The following is a 27,323-nucleotide window of genomic DNA, read 5'->3' as shown; positions in this document are numbered from 1 at the left end:
ATTACATTTTCTAGATTGAATAACAAGTAAACAAGGGATTGGGAGATCACATGAATTTTCACATTGTATTTGTTTTTTGCCAATTAACATTTTTTTGGTTAATTATATTGGTTGAACTGGTGGTCTTTTCGTTTTATCGTTTTTATATTATAGAGTTTTCTAATTGATTGCACATCCTTGCATTGGTACTATAATTCAGAACGAGTGGAACATTCAATCGAGATATATCTACTGATACTATTCATATCAGGTAACATACCTGTCAATTCTCCTAATTTCAATATCATTAGTGTTTAGAAGGATGGTATATATTAGGAATGGGTATAAATAACGAGCATAATTAGAATGTTACAATGTGGGCAACTTTGATACTGGTCACAGGTTGGTTGCATAAATAACCATTGGAGTACAGTGCAGTATGCATCTAGCGACGGACAGTTATTTCAACCTATTTGTGCTTTTCAGTTTTGACAAGGAGGCTGATGCTCTATATTTATAGGCTGAGGATTGGGACCTTGATGTGATGTAGGTTTCTTTCATGACTGTTAAGAGGGTGAGGTTGGCTGAGTGTAGACTCATGGTAGGAGCATGGAGTGTAAGGAGTTGCTGGAGATAAGGAGTGCTGTGTTGTTGAATGCCCTTAAAGAACATAGTACTTAGGGCTCATTACTAGTTTGGCAGTCCCAACTCAGGACCGCCAAACTCGCGGGGAGGACGCCATCCCCATGGCGGTGGCACCCCCTCCTGCCCTATTACAAGCTTTCCACCGGCTTGTCCTGGCTGACTGGCTGTAAACCTTGAAATAGAGCGCTCCTGCCAGTGTGACCGGCGGGAACAGTACTACGAGCTAGAACTCCGCTCCCTTAAAGGAGTCGAGTGCTATCTAGTAGCAAAGAGGGGGCTGACCAACACCCTCGGAATGCGTACTGTCTGCAGCGCACACAGTGTGCATTCCAATGGTGTCGGGAAGGGGGCTCTTGCACTGCCCCTGCACAGTGTTTTAAGAAGTTTGGAACATTAATAAACATGAGGAATAAACATAAGGTTGTCACATGGCACCTGGTAATATACTTGCATGTCTAACCCGTGGTATCTCCTCATAAGTAATGAGGGGCTCGAGGGCATATGTAGAAGTGGCAATGCCTTGTGAATAGTTTTAAGTTCTCATTAGGTATCACCATGTGATAGTGCATGGGCTGCATGAGCGTTCACTTACAGGAGATATTGTATACAAAAAGTGGCTCAGAGCCCAACCCCTGGTTAGTATTTGTTGGATTTATTGTCACTCTTATTTCCTGCCTCCTAATTGGGCAGCACCTGCCAGCTTCACTTCCCCTTCCTTACTCAGGAGCATGGAGCAAGTACAGATTGATTATCTTTGATTAGCGTCCTTTTGCTGCTTCTTGTGTTTAGATTGTGATACTTTTTTTCCTATTCCCGCATCATTGGTTGTTCATTGTTGATTGCTCCCATTGTCCTGTTGCTTTTACCCCCTCCCGCCTCTGTTGTCCATCTTGCTTTTACCCCCATATCCCATTGTCTGTGTTGCTTTTATCCTCTTCAACTCCATGTTGTCCATCTTGCTTTTACCCCCTCCCACCGCAGGTGTTCGTGTTGCAAATTCCACCTCTTTTATTTTATCCCTTCCCCACTGTCCGTTGTTGCAAATTCCCCCCCCACCAAACCTCTGTTGTCTGTGCTTCAAATTCCACTTCCCATCCCTTTATGTCTGTTTTGTCCCACCCCTGTGCCATAAGAAACAAGCATTTCAAATGCAACGGGTCTCGCGTTTGCTCATGTTAGAGCTGATCGCGTTGTAAACTCTTAACCCGACTTTTCACCTATCGGGCAAAAGTGCATTTATGTACATAACCCGAAAAAGTGAAATTAACTATGTAAAGCGCTCGACTTCTGCCAAGCGAGATCGCGCTCCTAAATTAGAGAAAAAGAAGTCCACGAGCCCGATGGAAAACAGCGAGCCTTGCATGTTTTCTGTTCTTGGTCGCTGCGCTCGAGGAGGGCTAGCCACCGGAAAAGGCATGACGTATGCGTGCCTTCGACTAATGAAAGCAAACAGATTTTATTAGGCAAGCCCACGAACCAATAAAAAACACTGACGTGAAGTTGACAGGGCTCCGAGCCCTTTTCTAAATACAAAAGCGTCTCGCTGCGATGCGCATGCAACGCAGGCTCAACCCTAAAAACGGCACAATGATGCAGCCAGCACTGGCTGCGTAATTGCGCTTTTTTCCTAACTTTACTTTTAGCCATGCTGCACAGCCACGCTGCTGTACAACATGGCTTAAAGACATTTGCAAAGCCAATAGCTTTCGCACAGGAGACCTATTGCCTTTGCAAATGCTTTTTTCGTAGTTTGTGCATCACGCCACTTTTATCACCAACAGACAGCCACTTCCCACTGTGGGCTTCCATGGTGCCACGTGCAATTAGGCCCCTTTCCAGCTTTTTTCTGCACGCAGAGGTGCCATATATTGTGCACGTGTGTGTGCCCTTTCTATGCATGTGTGTGGTTATCTACCTAGGCTCACCCGGACTTTTGGGTCAACGTGAACATTGCCTTCCGTGCTCCGCTTGGCCCGGGGACTGCTTAGGTAACAAACAAAAAATCTTAAAATAAAGACCTGTAACTTAAACCTACTTGGTTACCTCCTCACCCCATCCCCCCTCCCCCCCCCCCCCCCACACACACACAAACTGATAAACCAGGAAAAAACTAACTGGTTGGAAACAATTCCAAAGCACCAAAGCATATGTCTAAAAAAGCTAAGTGCCCTCCACAGGCAGCAGAACTTCAAATTATCTTGGGGAAAAAAGCCACTCTGAATGAAAAATAGTGAGCTGTTTCTGATGGTTTTAGAATGGATATAAATCTGGCTTTTCTCCTCACACAACACCAGTTTCATAACATGCCGCCTGCTCTAGCTGAGCTGCATTTTACTGGAAGGCCCTGGCAAGCAGCCGCCTCCGACAGCCTTTACTGGGTAACATGATCCGCCGAGCTCTGCGGAGATTTATGCATTACAGACGCATGACAGTCATTATCCCAATTATATGTTTGTATTTTACCATGCAAGCAGAAAGAAAGTCGAGGGGTGAGGGGAGTCTGCTTCTGGCCCCAGTGCACACGTGCACACTCAGCACTGTGGACCCCAGCAGAGGGGGGGATTTAAGGCCTCACCGAACCAAACGCACAAGCAAGGGCTTCAGTCATATTGCAGTTGGACAGGAAGGCTTTCACCTCAGAGCAAGCTGGTGGCTGGGGAGGGGGGGGGTTTCTCACAGACATTCAGGCAAGTTTTACTGAATTACCCCTTCGCTGAGCAGGTGGTTAATAGACACACAAATGGGCGGGCCCTTTCAAACCACTGGAGAGATGAGCCAAAGGTGTAAAAACTAGACTTGCTTCAAATTTCCAACTGTAAACCGAGCTTCAAAGCCACAACAAAACGTCGATCAAAAGGGACATCGAGAGAGAGCGCGAGAGAGAGATGTGTGTGTACGAGCGAGCATGTGTGTGAGAGAGAACTCGCGCGTGTGAGTGAGAGAGAGCAAGAAATTAAGAGAAAAGGAGAAATCGAAAGAGAGAATCGGGAGGTGGGCAATAAAAAGAAATGGACAAAGATTTGGTGGCAGAAACAAAGGGGGGGGGGCAGTCGGGGGGGGGGGGGCGGCAAGGGAAAAGCTAGGTAGAGGCCATATTTTAGGGACAGAAGGCGGGGGTGGCCCTGGGTTTAAAAAGAGGACAGGGTGGGAATCACAGGGGACCACAACAGAAAGAGAGTGCGATGCCAGTTTGCCTCGACTGGGCTGGGGCTTTGGAGGGGGGCTTAGAGGCGAGGCACGGGGCAAACCCTGTTTGTAGCAAGCATCCAGAAAAATCAAGAATTTCAAGAAATGTGCTGTTGTTTTTTGGGGGAACACTCACACTTCACCACCTTCTATGTGTTCTGTACACCTAGATGCAATGTTTGCGGCTGGTCAGAACTCTGAGTCAGAGATAGACTGGGAGCCGTGCTTGGTTTGTGCAGGTGCTTGGTGTGAAAGAAGCGTGATAGAATTAAGACAATAAAATCTTTGCACCCACTGCCTATATTTATGTAATTATTTTAAAATTAAGCACTGGGGAAAGTCTTGTCTTGTGTGGTCTGGCCCGAGCCCTTAAAACGGGTTAAGGGAGCAGCCTTATGGCGCCACCTAGTGGTGGTGCAAAATTGCCATAAAATACCTGAATATTTTTTTCTTAGCGGATGGAAAGCGTTCCAGAAGCAAAATGTCACCTCACCTAGAGCACCCAACATCCCTATGCTGGCCTGGCTCAGTTTGTGGGCATCCATTCATGAAAAGCGTGTCCATGCAGTAGCCACCTTAGATCATAGGGAGTCCCTGACAAACATACGGACCCTCTAGAATGACAGACTTACAACAATGCCTACTGGTCTATTTTAATGGATGCCGGGTTTTAAAAACTCACACAGGGAATGCACGCCACACAAACCCCATTAGCCAAGCAGGATATCTCGCCACGTGGCTGTTGAGTGCGTGCTCTTGCGCAACCTTCCTGCTCTCAGGACAAAGCCGAAACCCACTTTCTGGTGGTCATTCTGGGCTGCCGTTTTGCTTCCTTCACAGGTACAACGTGAAGAGGTTCTGAGAGGTGACACGCTCACACACTATCCCTTTCAGGATTAAAACTGACGAGCTGGGGACTCGCTCCCCTATTAGCATGGAACGCGCCCAGTTCAGCACTTCCCCTCAGGCCAGTCATGTGAAATTGCGCGCGGGGCTTTTTAACACTAGTAAAAATACTTTGTCTGGGTCGGCTTACAGAGCGCCTTTTGTTCACAGGGGCTTGGGAGAATAGTTCGGAGGCAGAACGTACATTCAGACACTGGAACAAAAGGCGGATTAATGCACAACTGGAGCCGCGAGTCGCCCAAGGTGATGACCAGGTCAATGCCAGGGTAAGGGCAGAGAAGCCTGGGGTCCCATCTCGCTGCTTATTACCACTTGAACACGCCTGTAATCAGTGCTTTAAATGGAAAAATAGAAGTGCAGGTACTCTGCACCAGAGTACCTGCTTGTTTCTTGAGATATGCCGGTACTCTCCCTCTCAAAATAAAAAAGTGCCGGTACTCAGTACCAGAGAGTACCGGCCCATTTAAAGCACTGCCTGTAATAACAAATAAACAGAGCGAGTAGCTTGGCGATGAATAACCAAAAACACCATAAAACTGAAAGCTGCGAGGAAGGGAGGGGCGCAGCGGGAAGGTTTATGCACCCACCTGTTTGTTATATGCAGGGCCGGCTTTAGTGCTGGTGGCGACTGCTTTGACAGTCTTTTTTTGCGCCCAACCCCATGACCACCTCCTCGGATTCCCTCACTACTACCTGGTGAATGTGCCCCTCATCTTTCCATAGCCCAACTTTCATTCACATACATTCATTTGTTTTAAAGCACTTGTAAAGGCTGACTTTATAAATCCACTCAGCTATCCACATAAAATATAGTTCTGTTATTTGCAGCCACATTAACCTCTGCACTATTTGATGGCGAGTCAAAGCTGCCTAGATAAAACTCCCATTTCTCTCCTTAGCAGGAGCATTAATCACAAGAGAAATCTTTACATTTTAATTGCTTCCTGAAGGCCGGACGCACAAGGAACTTTTCAGCAGATGCTTATAAATCGCGAGTTTCTAAGTTACTGCTAAACACAGAGCCCCCTGAGGTCAGCACCCTGAAATTCAGGTGGGCAGCCGGTGCGACCGCACCGCCCTGAAGCCGGCCCTGGTTACAGGAACTACTTTGCAGAAGCTATCCCCAGCGGCCACGGAGGTACCCGGAGCCTTGCAGAGAGGCCTCTTTAGGGGTGCTGACTACAAACTGAACTGGCCTTTGCAAGTCTTTCACGAGAGGCTGCGTACATGAGTCGGTGTACCTTGGAAGAAACATCAGTCCATCCTTCATCCTCTCAATTTTGGCCTTTTCGCTGGGCCTACCAACATCCACGGCAATCGCTGCCGCTCGTCGTGCTGGGACTGGTGATAGAAGGGAATGGGCCTGGATCTAACTGGAAATTAGCCAGAGACCTCCAACTCTTTTTATGGGCCACCGACTGCCTGAAGATAGTATGTTTTTTACAAGAAGGCAACTCTGGCAATGGAGGATAACACACCAGTGATTGAATCTGCAGACTCACGCTCCATGGCAATACTACAAATCGGGCATCTTTCTGCTATTACTCAGGAACACTGTGGGACCGAGCGAAACATATGTCAGCACCTTCATAGTGTACAATGAAAAAATTCAACCACTAAACAAATTTCTCTGTCATCTTCAGTTGAAAGGCAAATTACCATCAAACTTCCAAGAAGAGAGCTAGGTTTCCAGAATTATTAATACATGTCTTCCCCTATTGTGTTACAGTCTCGATGAGCAGAAGCGAAAAGACATCAATGTGCCAAATCAGTGTGTGATTTTTTTTGTTAAATGGAAGTTAGCAAATATTTAAAACAACAGTTTGAACGGTAGCAAACAATCACCATTACGAGAGAGAGGCAGAGACCGAGAGCACAGTTACATGAACGGCAACCACTGGAAACAAAAGAGAATTTACAGGAAGGTACTAACCAGTTACTGGCAGAGTGGCCGTAAAACCCTCACCTCCATTTCCTCTCGATGAGACCGGTCACGGTCCTCGAACTCGCGGGTTCTTCTGCGAGCATCTTCGAAGGCCTGCTGGGCCAGAGCGTCCTCGTGCTAGAAAAACACAAGAGAGAGACCAGTGAGGCGGCCACCGCACACTTACATGGCAGAACGCCCGTGCGTTTATTGAAGGGGGCGCAGGGCAAGTAGACGTTTACCACGCATGCACTTTATACACCAGGCCACATATTTTTCTCGACTTCCAGGGACGGCGTACACTTTTTTGCCAGTGCGGCTGAATAAGACATTTGGTGCCATATGCACGAACACTTTTTCCCATAGACACAGAATGGGTAAAAACCTTTGCTACATCTGGCCCTTGGTAAGCCGCACTGATCCTAGCCTGGAGCTTATGGCCACACTAACCAGAATTTATATTGTCCACTCCAGACAACAAAAATGAAAACAATACTTACTCCCTCGGTATTAATGGTTGTCCAGCAATGTCATCCAATGTGCAGTCGAACCTTTATCTTAACCACAAAGGCTATTCTTAACCACAAATGAGAATAGTAAAAACTGATTTTCCTGACAGAAAATAATTTTGTCACCAAATGATGTCAGTTGCTAGGTCGTTCTTAATGTCATGAAGTCTATCAGACCCACCAGCTTTCACAGCTGAACGATCTTTTTTTATTTTATTATATTGTAATAAAACTAGCAGTTTATTTTTTATATACCATTTAATGATAACGTTTTGTCAGTTTGTTGGGCTGTAAAAAAATTGGTCTTTTACAATTACTCAATTTAAATGTACTCAATTTATCGAACTTAATAGGATGATTGAGTTAACTGGCCCTGCCAGTATCCATGTCTGATACCGGGCTCAGGCACGAGCGTTTGACTCACTGAGCCACCTTAATAATCATGAGGGCTTTTTTGTGAGGAGCTGGTAGGGTGAAGGGCTCATGTTACACGAAGTGAGGGAGACACTGTACATATGTTTACTCAGGATAAGCGTGTCTGAGAGTAATGAGAGCAACTTTCATTACTTTATACTGGTACAAGCTGTTGCAAGAGAAAATGGACCCTGAGATGATAGTAATAAAAGAAAGCTCTGTCGCTGGGCTGTTGTTGCTCATGTCCGAATCAGGCTTGAAATCCGGGTTAAGTAAATCGTTTGAATCAGAAGGATTATTTCTTATGTTTGTGTGTCAGGGTAGGAGGATGGTCCTCTATGTAGTGTACACAATTAGGCACACTGTGCAGGGGTCCAGGCAACCACACATTGGTTTCCAGAGGTAAAAATTAGACCACCTAATGCCCCAATTTTTAGGGTAGCCGGTCGAGCAGTTAGGCTAATCCAGGAGATGTGCTAAGCATTTGTTGTACTCACAAATCCAATCATGCACCACAAATGAATAACTCAAGACCAGAATTTATAAAAAAAAAAAAATACTTTAGACCAGTGGTTCCCAACCTTTTGTCTTCTGTGGAACCCCATTTTATCATTACTGGAACCTGGGGACCCCCACTGAATCATTAATGAAATCCAGGGACCCCCCCCCCCACTAAGTTGTTACTGAAAGCTGGGGACCTCATCTGTTAATAATATTTCATTTTCTTAGCAGTCGTGGACCCCCGGAGGAGGCTCCCCGGACCACCAGGGGTCCCCGGACCACAGGTTAGGAACCACTGCTTTAGACTTTTATATTAACTTTAAGACCAAGATCTTTAAGATACGTTAAGTACTTCTTGATATGACTTTTCAAAGTTTTAATAAAGTTAGTCTTTCTGTGCGTAATTACGCACCATAGGAATCTATAGGCAGTCACTTTTAAAAATACATTAAAAATCGTTCATTTGGGTTACCAGTCTCTTCTTTTGCAGGATGGTCGAAGCAGCCAGTGGGCACACTGTGCCAGCTGGAGAGCCTCGGGCGGCTCCTGGTTCCGGCAGGAGCAGAGCTAGAAGGTCTCTTGGAACAGGCACCGGGCCACTTGGAGGGGCCACCTGGAAAAGTAACTAGTTTGCAGATTTACAGATGGTGCCTTGGGGTCCCCTTGGGCTGTCGAGGTCACAAGGGGTTAGGGACCCGGGGGTACACAGCAGATTCCACGATGCAGGACTCAGGGCGGCTAGATGCAGGGCGAGTTGGAGGTCTTGAGTGCTGTGTGCAGTGGAACCCTTTGGAGCTGGAGGTAAGTCTTCTTCCGGGGGCCTTGCAGGATGACAAGGGCGCTCTGGTGGAAGGTCTGGGGTGTCACTGAAGTCCCTCGACTGGGGCTTCCTCCTGGTCCAGTTGTATCTCTGGGTGAGCTGTTTTTGGTGGTGTCTGATGTGCACTGGGCAGTACCTGGGGTATTGGCACAACTCGGCCACAGGAGGGCGCTGTGCCGCCAAAGTTGGAACACTTGCAGGTCTCATCTGGGCTGTCGTTGGCGTGTCGTTGGGTCCAGCTGTGACATCCGGTTACGGAGATATCGGCTGGTCAGTGAAGTGACCCTCACTGGCTTGTTGGTCTTTGTTGGTTTGTAGAGTGGTACCTCCACTCAGAAGGGAGATCTGGGGCAATTTGTGAGGCCTGGAGGTCACCTGGGTTTCTTGGGATCAGTACAGTGTCCAGTTCCTCTGCATCTGCAATTTTCGGGTCCAGGGTGCAGCAGGCACAGCTTGGCGCCTTTTCTTGAGCATCAGGTTCACAGTTCTCTTGCTTTGGATCTTCTTTGGTGCTGGTCTTCTTTGCCCTTTCAAATCTAGTTTCTTGATATAGGGAAGCCCACTAAATACTTAATTTAGTGGGCATTTTAGGAGGAACCTGGTAGTGCCCAATGGGACACTTACCCTTGGTTGGCTACACCCACTACAGTGACCACTTCCTGTGGGAAGTGTCACTACCCTAAACCTAGTTGCCTATTTTCCTGCCATCCAACATGGAGGAAAATGAAATGGAGGGTCCACTTCACCTGCAAGCCCCTAGGTGTGGTGCATGCTCAGTGAGACCCCTCCTCCTACCCTTTGTGTGGTTTTCCGCCTTTGCTCACTCTAGAAGTGGGGGTTTGCAAAGGGGGAGGCCATCTGCTGCTAGCAGCAGGCCTGGGGATTGAGTTTCAAGGGAGGTAGCCCTTTGAAGCTCACTGCCAGGGCAGTGCACATTCCTGATGGAGGGGGTGTTAGCTCCTCTACCTCTAAGGTGGTGTAAATATTTACACTGGTTTTAGATGGAAGGAAATGGTATATCAACGTGAGTAGGACAGTCAAAGATGGCAACTGCCAACGGGAACCAGTTCTCAGTATCTAATGTAGAATGTCCATTGTTGTTTTCTAATTTTGTAATGCACTGTCTCTTTAAATTCATGTTTACAAAATGGTTGTCAAACTTAACCCGTGAACAAGGGGAATGATCCCCAAAACGCATTGGGTGGCAGCTGAATAAATCATGGAGTAATTCACCACACGTTGTGTTCTTTACAGTTGGAACACTGGTATGGTGCACATATATATTCACTGAAAAAAACAAAGGTTACAGGGACGTTATAGTTAGGAAGTAGAATTTAAAAAACATAGAAATTCACTTAAATAAACAAAGGTTAGAGGGACGTTATAGTTAGGCTCACATTTTAAACATACAAAATCATAGAAATTCACCTGTTAGAGTTAAGTAACTATAACCCGTGCCCTAAGGTAAGCAGTGCAACAAAAAGGGAACAGAGGAAGAACAGAGCACAAACTATTTCTAGAGCCTTCCTAAACAATTTGGGGGGTTTAATGCTACAGTGCATGTGCTGTGAATTAATTTCAACACAAAAAGAACTCAACCAAAGTTTACCTCTATGCTGAAAGTTCCTACAATGGAAGCTGGATTTTCTGCATCCTGTTTTTTCAACCCATTTGTATAGCTCAACCCGGCAGCAGCTTTAGAATAGTGGTACCTTTTCGGTGACTTAGAATTCAGTGGGGTGGTAAAGTAAAGTACCCTCCCATAACAGAGGAGGTAATCATGGGCAGAGGAACAACATAAACACAACTGTTGGTGGTGAAGAGGAAACTGGTGCAAAGCATCAGGAATAGTTCAGGGCAAGGAGAACGAGCACTGTTTCAGGAAGGGACAGGGGTTGGGTGACCACCTCACTCCAGTCCTGTACCTTTCCCTTACATATCACTGATATCTGGTGTGGCTGTCTAATTATTTCAGTGGAAGTAAAGCAACACTATAAAGCCCAGAATGCATTAGGTTTTCACTCAAAGGTCCAAGACTGGAAACAGTATCCATAATGACCTGGGGGGAAGTGGACTCACCACTGTCACAGGTGTAAGAAAGAATACGGGTGCATTTTCAAGAGGGATGGGCTTGTGATGGAAAGAAACGAGCCACTGGGCTGGACTGCCCAAGTGCTGTTGCCTGCTCCTATAGTGATGTACTGATTTGCATAATTGAGATTAATTGCACTAAACTTAGACAAATAAGCACCTTATGGTCGTTCATGGCAGTGATGAGGAAACACTCTTTTGGTGAGGGCAGAGACTCGTGACAGGGGATGTGTGTGCAGATGAGACACGTTTTATGGCATTGGAAAATGTGGTAATTGCCAAGGACAGCCATCCTCCAAGGGAAAGTGATTTGTCTCACTATGTGACCTCTATATATCTATTCCAATCTCTTCACTTGCGTACCGGTCTCTTCCTTAGACTCTCGCTCTCTTCACCCTGAAGCATTTTAAGGAATTTGGCCCCCAACAAGATGCATTTTGACTATTTTTGTGGCACTCCGTTTCTGACAGTTTAACATGCTACTCAATATTATTTGGTATCTTGAAGGCCTGAAATAGTAGAAATTGGGTAATAAAATTCCAAGTTGTTCTGAAAAATGGGCCCGAAAATATATCTTGCCCGAAGCCCCAGAAATCTTTAAGATGACACTGCAGCTGGTCAATTCCAGCTTACAGCCTGCTCGAACCTTCAGTCTCCAGGCCACTACTTTGGACCTAGAAGTAAAAACTAATAAAGGCCCAGTCCACAGAGAGACGTAAGTCTACGTTTGGCATTTCTCCTGTTCTGCTGTTGGAAACGGTTTCAGTCTGAATTATCCCAGTTAGTGAAAGTAACTGACAGACGTGCGTGGCAACGTAAGTCATAATGACCATTAGAATTCTCGGAAACACGGAGAGGAAAAGCTTGGCAGCTTTATTTCTACGCATCGTGACCAATGAAACAAATGTAACCTGTGTTATGTAATCCCGGCATGTATCATCACATTACAAGTCAAATTTATCATATCATAACCTTGAGCCTAGAACACGCTGCAGCTCAGCTACTTCCAAGGCCTAGCATTTCCGGTAACAAGGGATTTAAGCTGTTTAATTTTTTATTTGAGCTAAAACATCAGAAGGCTCTTGGAGCACAAAATTGCTCTTTTTGCCCGAGGCGGCAGTCCTGCTGCCTTAGGGTACAATCGAAACGACGCAAGAGAGCGCCAGTGCGTGGTACCATATGGTACCATATGCCAGTCACAGATTCGTCACAGATTGACCTCCGGGCGGAAGTGAGGGAGAAGGCCTCGACTTGCTACCAGGTAGGATGCACTAAAATGCGAACCATCTTTCAACTATACTATGCATGTCAAAATAGGTCTATGTTATCTCGCCAGTACAACCAATGAATACTTAAATAATTTCCATTTACATTCGCTACATTTAAATTTGTTTAACCTGGCTAACCTAAAATTCAAGCATCGATCTGGACCTATCCTGGACTCAGCTGCAGTCACATGCATTGTTCTACCCTCGTTATAGCTCTCGATTCTCATCCTTGCAGGATGGGCAAATTCACATTGACTAGCCCCTGACCTGAGCTTTAAGAAGAAAAGAATGCCTGGATCAATACATCTTACATATTTAAAGTGAATTGAATGCCTTCTTCTACATCTAGTGGATTTGACTCCTGGCCATGAGCCTGGGCCACGTTACAGGCTGCTGCAGCTGTCTGTGTGGCCACGCTTGCCAGCTTTATACAAATATACAGCAGTCATGGTGGGCCTATGTCGTGAGGGAGGCTACACACGTTCTCACTGAATCTCCTTTGATTTTATTTTTGCTCAGATTTTCGACTTTGGTATTACTCATCTAAAGGTGGGTAATATTTAAATTGCACATTTTTCTCACGCTTTTGTGAGGGATCGTGAACAAGGAGAGGGAGAACCATGAAAACAAAGTAAAAAGGCCAACACATGTAAAGCTATAATGGGACACTTTCTAAAGCTTTTTTTGTGTACACGTGATGGAATAACACAGTGTTTCCTAAACTGTGGTAGTCGGAGCTGATATTTGGATGGCAGGCTATTTTTCTGATAAACAGCTGCTTATTTTTAAACACAGACATTGGTGTTTCCAAACTCCTTTCACTCTATAGTCAGAGAAAAAATAGTAAAGTGAATTATGTGACAATCTTGCTGGGGTACATGGAGTGTGAAAGGAAAGGCAGTAGGATGTTATCTTTTTGTAACACAATAAAATGTAAATACCTGTGAATGAACAGCACACATTCAGAAGTCATACATGAAGCACATTCTTTTTGTAATTATGAAGTGTGATGGAACAAATATTTTAATAGGATCAAAACAAATCAAGACACTTTAATTGGTGATACACAAATGATAAATATTGACTCAAACATGGTTGCTGCACATTATCATTTGTGTACAGTATAGTTTTATCAGTAAAATGGTATGTATGTCTGTGCAAATGTACCGTCTATTTCAACGGAAAATGTACTGTCTGTCAATGACAGTGCACTACCATATGATGCTTTAGTTACATTAAAAAATTGTCTGCCTCATGTTCATTAAAGTTAGGTGGGTCACAAATGTTTCTTATTTTAAAAATTAGGTCATTGTTCTAATGGGCGTTTTAGGGGGCAGCTGACACCGGGAGGTTTCCCCCCAGGCTTATTGGGGAGTAGGAGCAGTCTGTGACTGTTTGGGTTCCTTTTGGCTTTATGGGCTATGAAGGAGGTACCCAGTTATAACATCTGACATTTTGTTCCCCCAGCCACCATTTTGTCGAAGTGACACAGTGGCTGGCCTCAGATTGGGTTTGATAATGTTTCCTAGTGTTAGTATAATTGGTATGGCTGATAGCAGTCTTTTGGCTTTGTTGGCCTTTGCATAGCTGTCCAGAGTGGTTAATATATGGTCCAATGCAGTTCTCTATTTACTTACTGCTATAATGTTCAGGTCCGACAAAGTTCGTCAGGCCATACAGTTATTGGAGGAAGCAGGCAGGCTGGATTTACTGGCCGCAGGCGCACTGCAAGAGGTGCGGCCCGTGCACAGAGCTGCTGTCAGAGTAGCAGCAATGATATTAGCTTGTTTGCCACCTCATCCAGGGGGGCTCACAGGAGGCCAGGTAAGTGGACGGGGCTGCTCCTGTACTCAGCGAGCAGCCCCAGGGCGGGAGGGCGTGGTAGGCCCCAAGGCACCCGTGCCACTTCACTGGTTAGTGGTGAAGGGCAGGCAGCCTGCAAGGTGCGCCGCATTAACGCGACTTCTATAAAAAGCAGAGTCAAGCGTGAGGCAGTTACACGGCCTGCAACGGTTGCACAAAGGAGGGAAGGGGGTTGGTCTGTGTTTAACACTTGCGTGGCTGCTATGAAAGGGAAGGGGAGAGGAGGTGCGTCGGGTGGGAGAGAAGCTGCCACGGCCAAAGCAGGAAACCATAGAGAGTATGGAGGGGTGGAGGGAGGTCAAGGGGTGTGCGACATAAGCCCAGAGAAACGATTATAATGGACTCTGAACAAATGGCAGATGTGAATCAATGAGGATGGTAAGGGGTAGTGGGTTGGAGGGAGGGTTTATGGATCTCATGGAGTGGCTGGAGAGGGCCCCAGCTGGAGTGTAGGGTGGGTTGCAGGGGATAACAGAAGTAAGGCAACAGGCAGCACGTCAAGAGAAGGGGGTGAGGGGCCAAGGCCAGACAGCAGATGATGCAGAAGGAGCGTTTGGCCCAGCCTCAGGGTTAGTGGCATCACTCAGAGTGGAGTGATGAAGAAGAACCGGAGGAGCCCCCTAGTGAGAGGAGGAGGAGGGCATGGAGGAGAAGGACACCATGGGAAACGTGGGGTTCCAGTATAGGCCCCTAAAAAAGTGTATGGAAGACAGTTGTGTAGTGAAGGGAAGGATATAATAGGGTCCTGGGTAGAACATCAGGTGGGGATGGAGGGATAAGGGGGGCTCCCCTCCCTCCGGGCAAAAAGTTTAAGGGGTCACCCACGTTCGAGGAAGCTTCTGTGGGCAGGGGATCATGGCAAGGTCTTGAGAGCCTGGAGCGGTTAGGGTTTTGTCCAGCACACCGAGCCTAATTTCTATTTTAAAGGTGTCAGCAACAGGTGGTGTAGTGGACTTGGGAGAGCTATGAGCAACTCGGCGGGCCAGAGAAAAAGTGAAGGCAGGGCTATGGGCGCCAGCTGGATTATAGTGGAGGAGGCTCATATGGCGACTGTGGCAAAGACCAGCGTGGGACCGAAGATACAGAGGGAGGGAAGATTTGGGGTGACCTTCAACATCCCAGAATATTGGACAGACCCTTGTCTAATGGCAGAGTGGGTGAGAGGGCACTTTACAGTCCGTAGCGCCCCTGATGGCCACCAAAGACAAAAACACAGAGGTATATGGATACCAAGAAGGGCAAGCAGGCCGTCGTGGGCAGCAGAGTATGAAAGGGAGGAGCAAACAGCGTTTGATTACGATGAGGAGAGTTTGAAAGAGGGTGAGTTGCGGGATGAGAGTGACACACAGGATGAAGGGGCCTCCTGGTGCGAAGGGGAAGAAGGGCAGGGGTTGGGGGGCTAACTCATGAAGATGTTTCTCGTGTGTTACAGGGATCACGTGCAGCAGGGAGGCCTAGCAGCCACTTGGGCACACCCGAGCATGTATAATTGGCAAGGTGGCGGAGTCAGGAGCGGCCACCAACCTTGACCGCAGGTAAGCTTGTGCATGGCAGTCACACTGGTATGATGTGGTGGTCGAAGCGATGGAGCTTTGGCAGACGTGGATGCCTACCTTAGCAAAGGTGTGTATGTAGCTGACACAGGGGTTGGGACTGACGACGTGGTCCACCAGGGGCTGAAAGGATGACAGGGATGGGGTACGTTGAACAGCAGATGAAAGAAAGACCAGCGGTTGGGCAACCGAAGGACGGGGTTCAAGTTGGGGAAACAGCAGCAAAGTCAAAAGTGCTGGACAGCAAGGAACTGAAAATTAAGAAGCTCCCCTACATGGGGACATCTAAGCTTCTTGGGGCTCACCTTATGTTAGCGACCAAGGGAAAAACTTGGAAGGGGGAGTATATTGAAATGTTAAAGCTCCTCCATCGGGAGCTAAGAGCAAAAGAAGGCTAAAAAAAGGAAGATTTTGAGCTGGCAATAAGACTGTGTGTGCCGGTCACATAAAAAAATTGGACACTGGCCTTTCTGATATTTGCTAGCATCTACTGCTAGAATTATCCAGAGAGAGCTGTAGCCCTCTTTAAATACATGAACAGGAAGGCCCAGCTAAATTAAAGGGGCTACGTCTGGGTACAGAATGACGAGGCGTTCCGGGCGCAGATGGCAGTGGACCCAGAGGTGCAGTGGTGCAAAATTGATACAGACCTGTGGCAACACAATATGGGGCATGCAAATTTTGTCAAGATTATATTTAAGGCCTGCTGGCTACCGGTTGAATATCGTCACTTATGAGACCGTCCCCATCCGAGGTGAGGTGGGTGCCATGACCAAAGGACAGAGTAGTGGACAGGGAAGTGGGACCAACCAGATTGGGGCATACTGGACTTCAACAAAGGCCTCTGTACTACAGAGTATGTATGTTTTAGCCTGAATGCTCCAAGTGTACAGGTAGACATGCACTCGTCAACTGCTACGGAAGGGGGACTACATTGGGGGAACGGTGGGCAGTGGCAACCACAACAGGGTGGTGCAGGGGGGCCACAGTTCCACACCTCTAATTATGCCCAGGGTAGTAGGAGTTCCCAGTGCCCTGGTGGGAAGAGCTCCCACTCCAGTTAACCTGGATAGGCTGCATTTCTGGCTCGCCCAATTTGATAGGGCAGAAGAGGCGGCTATCTTACAGGATGGCTTCACTTTGGGCTTCGGGCTGGGATATACAGGCCCCAAGAGGCGATGATGGGCTGATAACTTAAAATTAGCAGAGTCATACGAACAGGTGGTACGGGACAAGCTACATAGGGAAATACAGAAAGGTCGCAAGGAAGGCCCTTTTTGGATTGGCCGATGCAGAACTTGATTATGCTCCGTATCGGTGTAGTGCCAAAGAAGGAACAAGGGCAATGCAGATTGATTCAGCATTTATCATGACCAGAAGGAAATTTGGTGAACAATTTAAGTCCTGAGGAGCAGGTATTGGTGTCAAATGCATTTGTGGATGTGGCACTCTCCTTAGTGGAGGAGGTCAGACAGGGGGCCCTCATGGCAATGAGCAACATTAAGTTGGCTTTCTGTTTGTTGCTGGTACAACCTGATGACTTCGAGCTCCTCAGTATACTGTTTGAAGGCTGCTGCAATGTGGGCAAGGCTTTGCCGATGGGCTATTCCATCTCCTGTGCACTTTTTGAATGCTTTACTATGTTTTTGCAATGGGTGTTTTCAACCCAGTCGGGGCATAAACATATTACACAGTACCTGGACAACTTCTTCATAGTTGTCAAACCTGATTCACAGCAGTGCCAAATGTTGTTGGTAAGCTTTCAGGACATCATGGGAGAACTAGGGGTGCCCTTGGCACCAGAAAAGCAGGTCAGTCCCAGTACTTCATTGACATTTCTGGGAATCGAAATTGACTCAGTGGCGATGGAGGCTCATCTACGGGAGAAGAAAAAAGTGGTGATGACAAGGCTTTTGGATGAAAAGAAGGCAAGAGATGAGGCTTAAGTGAAGGAAATACAAGTCTTGTTGAGCCATCTGAATTTCGCATGCAGGGTTGTGAGAGCAGGGAGGCCTTTTTACAGGCGCCTGGGGTTGACCTTGGCAGGGAGACGGTTACCACATCATCATGTGAAACTGACAGCAGGGGTTAAAGATGAGCTACGGATGTGGTGTTTGTTTTTGGGTGGCTTTAATGGGGGAGCTCTGACGATGTGGCCAGATTATGAAAGGGATGCACAGATATTCTCTTATTCAGCAGGAGGGGCAGGCTTCAACATATACTGGCATGGTAGATCGTGCACAGAGGAGTGGCCTCCGGGCTGGAAGTGGGATGGGCGGAGCATTGCCTTCCTGGAGTTCATCCCCTTGGTCATATCGGTGACCCTTTGCGGGAGCAGACTTTGTCCATAAGAGAGTGCCTTTTAGGATTGACAACATGCAGTAGTGCATGTGGGCAACCGTCAATCAGCCAGGGATATTCAGGTGGCTAAGCTATTGAGAGTTTTTGTACTGCTCTGTTTACACCATGACTTAGCCTTTACAGCGAGGCACGTTCCGTGTGTGGACATTGACATTGCGGACGCTTTGTCTCATTCACAGTGAGAGAGGTTCCATGGGCTGGCCACAGATGCAGAGCTCAGGAAGGTCCTGATGCCACTGGAATAATGGACATTAGGAGATAGAGGATGCTTCAACTGGTGTTGAATTCATTGGAAGCCTCCACGCAGCAAGTGTACTCGCAATCCTTGCTGGAAATTGTAAATAATGGGGGACACAAGCGGCGGTAGGACTAGGCAAGAGTTGAGGTTTTAGTGCAATACATATTGATGCTGATCGAATGGGGGCAATCGAGGATGACGATCGCAGGGAAATTAGTAGGGTTGCCTTTATAAGGAAATTGTTCCGGGGATATGCCCCTTCAGCAGGAGAGTTGGGCAAGCATACGCTGGAGGGGTGGGCTAGGGAGGTGGGGAGGGCTGGGCTATCCAGCTCTTTTGAGTGCCATTTTACCGATTGGGCCCATGACATGCTTTGATACGGAGGAAGCACTGCTATTTGGTACTTTGATGGCCTGGATGTTCTTTGAGGCATTTAGGATGTCTGAGTTACTATGGAACAGAGAAGGGCAAGGTTTGTTGTGGGAAGACACTCAGTTTATGGGTGAGGCAATTCTGATATGACTTTGCAGGTCAAAAACAGATCAGAATAGGCGGGGCAGTAGTGTGCACATGTGGGTTTACCAGAGTAGAGTGTATGCCCCATGCGTTGGGGCAGAGCCTTAAGGGCCAAAGGGGAGCGGCAGCTGAAAGGGTTTTTGTGCACAAGGACAAGACACCTGTGACAGCTTTTCAGCTATTGGCTGTTATGAGGAAGACAATTAAGGTTTTGAGTTTGGAGGCTTCAACCTTTTGGACACATTCCTTTAGAATGGGTATGGCTATGGAAGCGGGTAGGCGGGGTTGGAGTAGGGGGCGCATTTTGAGGGCAGGTGATGGTTTCTGACTGTTTTCAGAGGTATGTGCGAAGGAGAGAAGAATACTGTTGAGCTGGCGCAGGTGGTTATTTCTTTTGTTTATATTTTACAAGTTCAGTACCTGGCCTGGAGAGCAATGATCTGTCAATTTGGCTATTTGCAAGTCCTTTATAAAGTGGGCGCACAGACAAGCACGTCAGAGCAGCCAGCGAGGCAACCTGGGCCTTGGCGCCTCCATGTACCGAGTGCAGTGGCACGGAAAAGGGGGATGTGCTGGCAGGAATTGTTACCGTACTTGTATAAGTTAATAGTGAAGGGCCAGTGCCCAGATATCCTGATAGTCCACCTTGGAGAAACAACGTGGTTTGTGAGGAGGGTTTGCACATTATCAAGGGCATGAAAAAGGATTTATGAGAGATACAGCAGCAGTGGGCAGGATGCCACATAGTATGGATGGCCTTTGTTCTGCGGAGGAAATGGCATGGGGTGATAAGACCGAGTGCCATTGAGCGTGCAAGGTGTAAGATAAAATGTAGGGCTTCTGTAGTCAGAGGGGTATTACTGTTCTAGAACACGCCGATTTAAGGTTTGAGGAGTCAGAGTTCTTTAGTGGGGATGGGATCTATTTATCCTTTATGGGAATGGAACTGTATTTGCTGCATATCAGAGACAGCCTACTGAATGTGCGTTAGGTAACGCCTAGTTAAGGAAGCCAGAAAAAGTCTGCTACGCCTTTTTCTGGGTGGTGGTGCCACATCAAGTTGAAATGGTTTTCAGACGTTTAGGGTTGTTGAAAGTGGCAGTCCATGTGGGAAAGGAATGGGTCGACAGGCTCATGCCTAGACAAGCCTGGGTGTTAATAGTTAAGTAGGAAATGATGGTAGTTAGGGGTTCAGACTTACTATAAACTGGAAGGGAGCTTAATGTCAGTAATCACTCAAATCTACGTGGGGAAATTATAGAATTGCAATAGTTAAATTGAGGGGCGAGGGTAGGGTAGGGGTGGGAGGTGATTTACATAGGTAAAATCTATAGTGAGGCTTGTAGCTTTGCGAGGCAAAGGCCCAGGTTTATTATGGTAGGTACACCTGTTTTCAATAAAGAAGCCTTTTTCACACAGCCTGTTGTCCTTCTCGGTTATGCTCCCCTCTTCCCCAAAAGGTTTGGGAAGCACCGGAGTAGGACTTGCAATGCTGTTTTCTGTGAGTGGTACCGAAGCAAAGTATGTGTACCTTTCATATTTATGTGACACCAAGATGATGGTCATGATATGCAATGCAGGCAATAATTTGTTTCCTGTATGGTGCTTCATACCACACCAGCTATTTCTACGCACTGTAACAGTTGTTACTATTGTCTAATGTAATGTACCTTACACTCTGATCTGCACTGCTAAATTTACACCTAAATACAAGCGCTACAAAAATTGTGAGAAAGAGCATGAATATTGATGTTTTTTACAGGGCAAATGAAACTTCTCCCAAGACGACTGCAATAAATACATTGATTTGTGACATAAAGGACAGATTGGTGACCAGTACTCATTAATTTACAGATCTCAAGGCTGAATTTGATAGAAACATTGTCATGCACAGCTTTTTCGATTAAAAAAAAAAATACTCAAGACTTAGCCCTGCTATGACATTAACATCAATATTTTGTCAAATCTTTGTTGATATGTTTAGATTTCCAGGCCCCAATCTCTGGCCTGAGACAAAAGTAACAAATACTCGTGTTTTTGCAAACAAATACTTAAGGCAGGCGTACAGACACACACTGTACACATCCCTGCACCAAACAACAGCTTTGTCAAATCAAAAAACAAATTGTCTAAGGCACCATTTGCTTAGCAAAAGTGGCATGGGCAATAATGCAGGCAACGGATTTGGGCTCTCTATCCCCGTATTTTGAATTTACAAAAAAAGCAGTCACAAATTGCAGTAAAACATGTCCCCTGATACTCTTGTGCCCCGACATCATTGAACCTGCTACGCCATTGTTAGTTAGGCCCCGTGAGACACTTGACAAGTGGCTGCCGTGACCCACCCTCTGGGGAGCCGCGCCTAGGAGATGTAAAACACAGCACCTGTTCGAACGGTAAATCAAACGCCCCAATTCCGTTGGTTCACTCTGTCCTCAAAGCTGAGATGTCATCTGAAGCCTGAAGCTCACGCGCACAAGGACACGCTGTCAACTCGAATGTTGTCTCCGGGCATCAAAAGAACGAATTCAGACGTATGTCTTTGCATCACTGCTCCACTGAGCCGAAAGAGGCATCTGGATGTTTATAGATAAATCCACTATTACCCCACGCTCTTTAGTGCTCAGTGTGGAGATATCGTTTTAAATGTATTTCTACAGTGCACGGGGGTATCTTAATAATAGAAACTCGAGAGAAATTGAAGAAAGAAGAAAAAGACCAGAAAAATATACGGGAATTTAACAAAACAAGTGCGTTTTAGAGCTTGCTTAAACAAAATTAAAATAGTAAGTCATGACATCAAAGGGGGCTGGGGGTGGGGGGGGTGTTGGGGTCTGGTCCAGACCTGGAGGCGTAGTACACCAGGCTATGCACGGCATCATACTATTTGAACATTTTGGACTCAGAGTGGAAAGGCCTTAGGAGTTCCTAGCGGGGGAGGTGGAGTGACAGGAACGAAGGACCAGTTGGGTAAGAGGTGCGGTGGGTCGGGTACACCACCTTGAAGTGAACGTGTTGTGTCACTGAAGAGCTTGGAAGTCCACCATGACTCATGGCCTCCGACAACCAGGGTATCTGTCTAATCACCATTGGGTTTCAGATAATCGTGGGTCATGCTTCTCTGAATTTCAATTTGTTGGTCCCTCAACTTTTCTATCAAATTGGGCAATTCTTGGTTGAATTTCTTTAGTAATGAACCTATAAATTGAAAAGGACGGGAAAGAATGGATCTCTGAGGGAATCTATAAATCACCGACAGAGGAGAGAGAGAATGTCTGGGATCAGCGTTCTGTCCCTCATTATTCAGCGCTCACCAGTGAATGTCGCCAGGTCTGATTCACTGCAATGTCCAGCATAACATCCTGCCTGACAGCAATCCAAGTGTTAAAAGGAGTCATTCTGAAAGATGCTTTTCCATAACTTTTTCTAGACAGAGTGCTGAGAGGTTGAGTAAATGTTTTTGAATATCAAGTGGTTTGAGACTAGGGTTTTTACTCAGGCGTGACAACCCGAATACCCTGCCAGAAATCGAAGACTCCAGTAATTGCTGGATGGAAAAGTGAATGGGTTGCCCAAGACTTATTTAAGGTTCCAGAATGCCACATCAGCCTCACCCATAGGCAGAAGAGCCAGAACAATATATGGTACCTGACTGGGGCAACCAATTTAAAGGGGATAGCTTAGTTTAAGATGCGGCATTTGATGTTGGTAACCTGCTGAGAAACAGCACACCACATTATTACAAAAGCTTGGATGGAACTCGCCGAGAGGCAAAATGAATCTGCAATGCCGAATAGCTCTTGAGGTAAGTCCAAGGAGGATGAAATGCATGAAGTAACTAAACTAGCATAATTCCAAAATGAAGAAGTTTCTTATAGAGCTTAAGTTTAGCTTTAAAAGAAATGTGTGGCTCCCCAGAATTGTTCCTGCTTGCTTTACCTTGAGTCTTTTTGTCCAGAATTCTGATGTGAATCATTTCTTGAAATATTTAACCACCATGAAGTGGAGGACTGGGAGGACAAGTGACTGGCTTAATCATTAGCTCAATGGAAGTGACCCATTCTTCTGCATTTGTATGTTCGCCCATGTCCAAGCCATTCTACTGAAAGTCTCTGGGACCAGAACCAACATCAAAGCAGAGCCATTTCTTGTACAGCTTTTTACCAAGTGCTACCTGAGAAGAAATGACAACTTCAGAAAGAAGAATTGTGAAAGACACAATGCAATTGTCAGTGCAGACCATCAAGTCCAGGGCCAGGATGGAAATGGCAGATTTTTCCAGTAAAAAGCAGATAAAGGATATGCTTCCCACAAGGATCCATGGTCCATTGTTCAAACTCAAGACTCCCCAAATACTAAAGAAGGTGGCTGAAGTAAACCACCATTGTCAATACGTTATTCAGGAAACCCTGCATCAGGCTTGGGAGTGTGGTCAGCATAAAAACTGGAGAGGCTGGAGCGGTGTTTCATCTACAAAAAAGGATCTCTGGAAGAGTATGCCTACTACCAAAAAGAAGAAACGTCGAGCTCTATAATAATGACAAGTCCCCCAGCCTTTTCCCCAGTGTATCAATATGCAAGATCTCAAAGCCCCCAAGGATAGGAATCTCGAGACTTGGATTCTAGGAGTCACCAACTCCTGAATCAGGCAAAAAAAGAAAATTGAGCTATTCAAGGTTAGCAAAAGTACTGTAAAAATGAATCAATGAGACCTACCTGAAAGACCCCATCTTGAAGTGTATAATGAAATACATGAAAAAAGTAAATAGGTCTTATCAAATTCAGGAACACAGTTACCTGATGGAAAAGAAGGAGGACTATGAGCGCAGTGTCCTCATGTGTGCCTTGGGGACGTCTAGTCCTGTAAGTCTCCTAGTTATACTAAGCAGTTTTCTGACTCTCTCATCCCGCTCTTAGATTAGTTAAAGGGGAAAAACTACAAGCGATGTGAGAGCATAATCCAAACTGTCTTTAAGCAAAGAAGCTACAACAACAGCTTAGCCAAACAGTGCATTACAGCTGAAACTGCCCTCTAGAGGTCTATGATTTCACAGAATGAGTATCATAGCACACATGAATGACCTGCAGAAGTCCTTCATGGGGACATATCATTGAAAAAGTGCTGCAGCATTAGCTATGATTAGGGCACCTGGAATCATATGGCAGCAAAGGGTGAACTTACATGGCAGGATTGAGTAAATTATATGTCAAGAAAAGACAAATTATGCGGCGGAATCAGCCACATTTTGTGATAGTATTACTTCATTTTCTTGTCATTTTTACGATTGGTAACACTGTCTGCTCATTGGTTGGACTTCATTAGTACCAGTTTAACACTCAGATATAGCAATAACAACAGAAAGGTGATCAGTGAACCTTTGTGAATGGCATTCCAGTATGCAGCAACACGTTACTGCTTTTTAAGTTACTGTTAAACCAACAGACCTAGAAATATTTTTTTACATTAAAATCTGAAGATGAGGCAGCAAATGGGTTATGTGGCAAATGCGACAAATCTATAATTATGAGATAAAGATGCAGCAGCACAATCGCACAATTCCAGTGACCCTGGCCTTGATGGGGCCTTGGGAGATAGTAGGGACATAGAACCCACCTACCCAAATGAGGGGATACAAAGAATTACTGCACTGACATCCAGCAATAATATGGGGAATGTCTGGTCCTTTACCCATTTGGAACTTGAGCATTAAACATGGTACCCTGTGTCGTTTGAATACAACAGTTCTGTAACCTAACATATTTTATCATTCTCCTGACATTAGTGCACCATTCATTTTAAACATAATATATGTATAATCATAATGCTGGATGTGCAAATAATATTTTTCTTTTTCTGCAAATGGAATGTCTAGGAAAAGGAAACCTGGGATTTTTCAAACCCGAAGGAGTAAGTGAGCCCAAGAATCACATAAGGAGTTTTTAGGTGTATTCATCAGTATCATTCATTGACAAAAGAGGCAACTTGTAATAATCTATTCCTGCCCTGCATCTCTCCTTGAAGCTCTAGATCCTCCCAAGAAGAAAGTACTTGGGGAAGCAGTACTGCACTCCAGTAATCTAGACACACATGATATAATGTACAAATGGCAATCATAGCTGAGAGAGGATTCTGTGTCAACAAAGGCACTGGAGGAAGAGCGGAGTCTGAGCACAAAGACCTAATTTGGTGGTTGCTACCCTCTTGTCTTAGGGTGCTGAACACTTGATTTCTCTTTTGATGAACTTCCTGATCCCATTTTCTTACATTCTATTTTTTATGCACTCTATGATTAGAAGATGATTTTTGAGGGATTTAGTGGAGAATAAACAGAACCATGATGGAAGAAGTGATTGAAGGGATCTTACTGTGACTCGACCCGTGCTACAGGGGCCAAGGGGACATATTGGAGAGATTTACCAGGTTCTAAAGAAAATACCGGATCAAAGCACCAGAAGCCCTAAGAAGCACGTTTATTAAGGTTTGGTCAACATCACAGGGACTCCATACTGTTGAAATTCTGTCACGCTCCACCAGTTCTCCCTCATTTTGGCTACCTCTGAACAATGTCTCTGTTGAAGAAATCATTAAGGAGAAAAGCAAATGTCTAAAACATAGCAATTTTGCTGTCAGGGAATAAGGATGTGAAAACATATTTTATTATGCTATATTACATCCAATATGTACACCACTATGCATGTATTAACTTTGAGTAAGTTAGTAAACAATCATTTTGTTTTGATTTCAAGCTTTTCACAGTATTGTATTTGCTGACAGCTTTACTAGGCCATAGTAGTCCTAGGAGCATGATAGTTTGTGTTGTACACTGCACATTTTAGTAAGCGTAACCCCATTTTCAAACCTAGCAAAGGAAACAAAGTTTTGTGAGAAGAATAGAATTAGTATTTGTGATATGAATGCCATCTTCCTTTCAAGGTTGTTCAGTGCTTCCTTGGACGAACTGTATGGTAGATACATTCCTGATGAAATATTATTTGTTGTCACATAACCCTCTAACATCAACCTATATTTGGGAAAATGTATATTTACTGCATTAAAATGTGCACGGTTTAGCACACTGCTCCTCCCTTTCCCAGTGTGAGTCCCGTTCGGTGTAAATGACCATTGTCTTTTGTATTTGTTTTTATATTTTGCATTAAACATTGTTTGGACTTGGGCACCCCTCTGTGTTATGTTTTATTTTTAATAAGGAAAAGAACTACTTTCATTAATGCTGGCTGGGTATATCTCTATTACGGCGGCGTGTGGAGTCTGAAACATATGTGGTGCTCTCCTCAAGGCGGCTAGTAGCCTGAGGTGACTTTGGTACCACGAAAAACATCAGGGTGGTTTTATTCAGGAGTCGGATCCAGGCCTGCATATGCTAAAGCTGGCCCAGAAGAGAAAACCAAGTTACCTCCACATAGAGGACACCAACACGGGTTACATGGAGGCATGCTCTGAGCAGCTCAGTCTTTGAAGATGGAGAAATAATGCACACAGGTGTAGGAGGCTGGCCTGGCTTGTAGTGGGTACCAAGGGGTACTTACGCTTTGTACCAGGTCCAGTTATCCCTTATTAGTGTAGAAGAGGTGTCTAGCAGCTTGGGCTGATAGAAAAGGGTAGCTTAGCAGAGCAGCTTAGGCTGAACTAGGAGACATGCAAAGCTCCCACTATACCACTGGTGTCATATGCACAATATCATAAGAAAACACAATACACAGATATACTAAAAATAAAGGTACTTTATTTTTATGACAATATGCCAAAAGTATCTCAGTGAGTACCCTCAGTATGAGGATAGCAAATATACACAAGATATATGTACACAACACCAAAAATATGCAGTAATAGCAATAGAAAACAGTGCAAGCAATGTATAGTCACAATAGATTGCAATGGGAGCACATAAGTATAGGGGCAACACAAACCATATACTCCAAAAGTGGAATGCGAATAATGTATGGACCCCAAACCTATGTGAGCATGTAGAGGGTCACTGGGACTGTAAGAAAACAGTGAGGGTTAGAAAAATAGCCCACCCCAAGACCCTGAAAAGTAGGTGTAAAGTGCACCTAAGTTCCCCAGAGAGCACAGAAGTCATGATAGGGGAATTCTGCAAGGAAGACCAACACCAGCAATGCAACAACGATGGATTTCCAGACGAGAGAACCTGTGGAACAAGGGGACCAAGTCCAAGAGTCACACTAAAGTCGTGAGTGGGCAGATGACCAAGAAATGCCAGCTGAGGGAGCAAAGAAGCTGCCATCGGATGGTAGAAGCTGTGGATTCTGCAAGAACAAAGAGGACTAGGAACTTCCCCTTTGGAGGATGAATGTCCCACGTCATGAAGAAGCTTGCAGAGGTGTTTCCGTGCAGAAAGACCGCAAACAAGCCTTGCTAGCTGCAAGGGTCACGGTTAGGGTTTTTGGATGCTGCTGTGGCCCAGGAGGGACCAGGATGTCACCAATTGCGTGAAGAGACAGAGGGGGCGTGCAGCAATACAAGGAGCCCACTCAGAAGCAGGCAGCACCCGCAGAAGTGCTGGAAC

At 45.6% G+C, this 27,323-nt stretch overlaps 1 protein-coding gene across 4 annotated transcripts in view; it reads right to left on the bottom strand.

Moving 5' to 3' along the window:
- Positions 1-27,323, bottom strand: part of CBFB (core-binding factor subunit beta) — a 165,434-nt gene that overhangs the window by 43,010 nt on the left and 95,101 nt on the right. For 2 of the 4 annotated variants that reach the window (XM_069215936.1, XM_069215937.1), the window contains exon 5: positions 6,650-6,778. In XM_069215936.1, coding sequence (XP_069072037.1) covers positions 6,653-6,778 — 126 coding nt within the window. In that variant the 3' untranslated portion in view covers positions 6,650-6,652. The remainder of the gene's footprint in view (positions 1-6,649; positions 6,779-27,323) is intronic. The other 2 variants (XM_069215935.1, XM_069215938.1) reach the window with 1 other exon arrangement.

The sequence above is a fragment of the Pleurodeles waltl genome, chromosome 12 (genome assembly GCF_031143425.1).
Source record: "Pleurodeles waltl isolate 20211129_DDA chromosome 12, aPleWal1.hap1.20221129, whole genome shotgun sequence".
Taxonomy (NCBI): Eukaryota; Metazoa; Chordata; class Amphibia; order Caudata; family Salamandridae; genus Pleurodeles; species Pleurodeles waltl.
The sequence above is the reverse complement of the archived record's forward strand: the minus strand, read 5'-3'. Positions and strand labels throughout refer to the sequence as shown.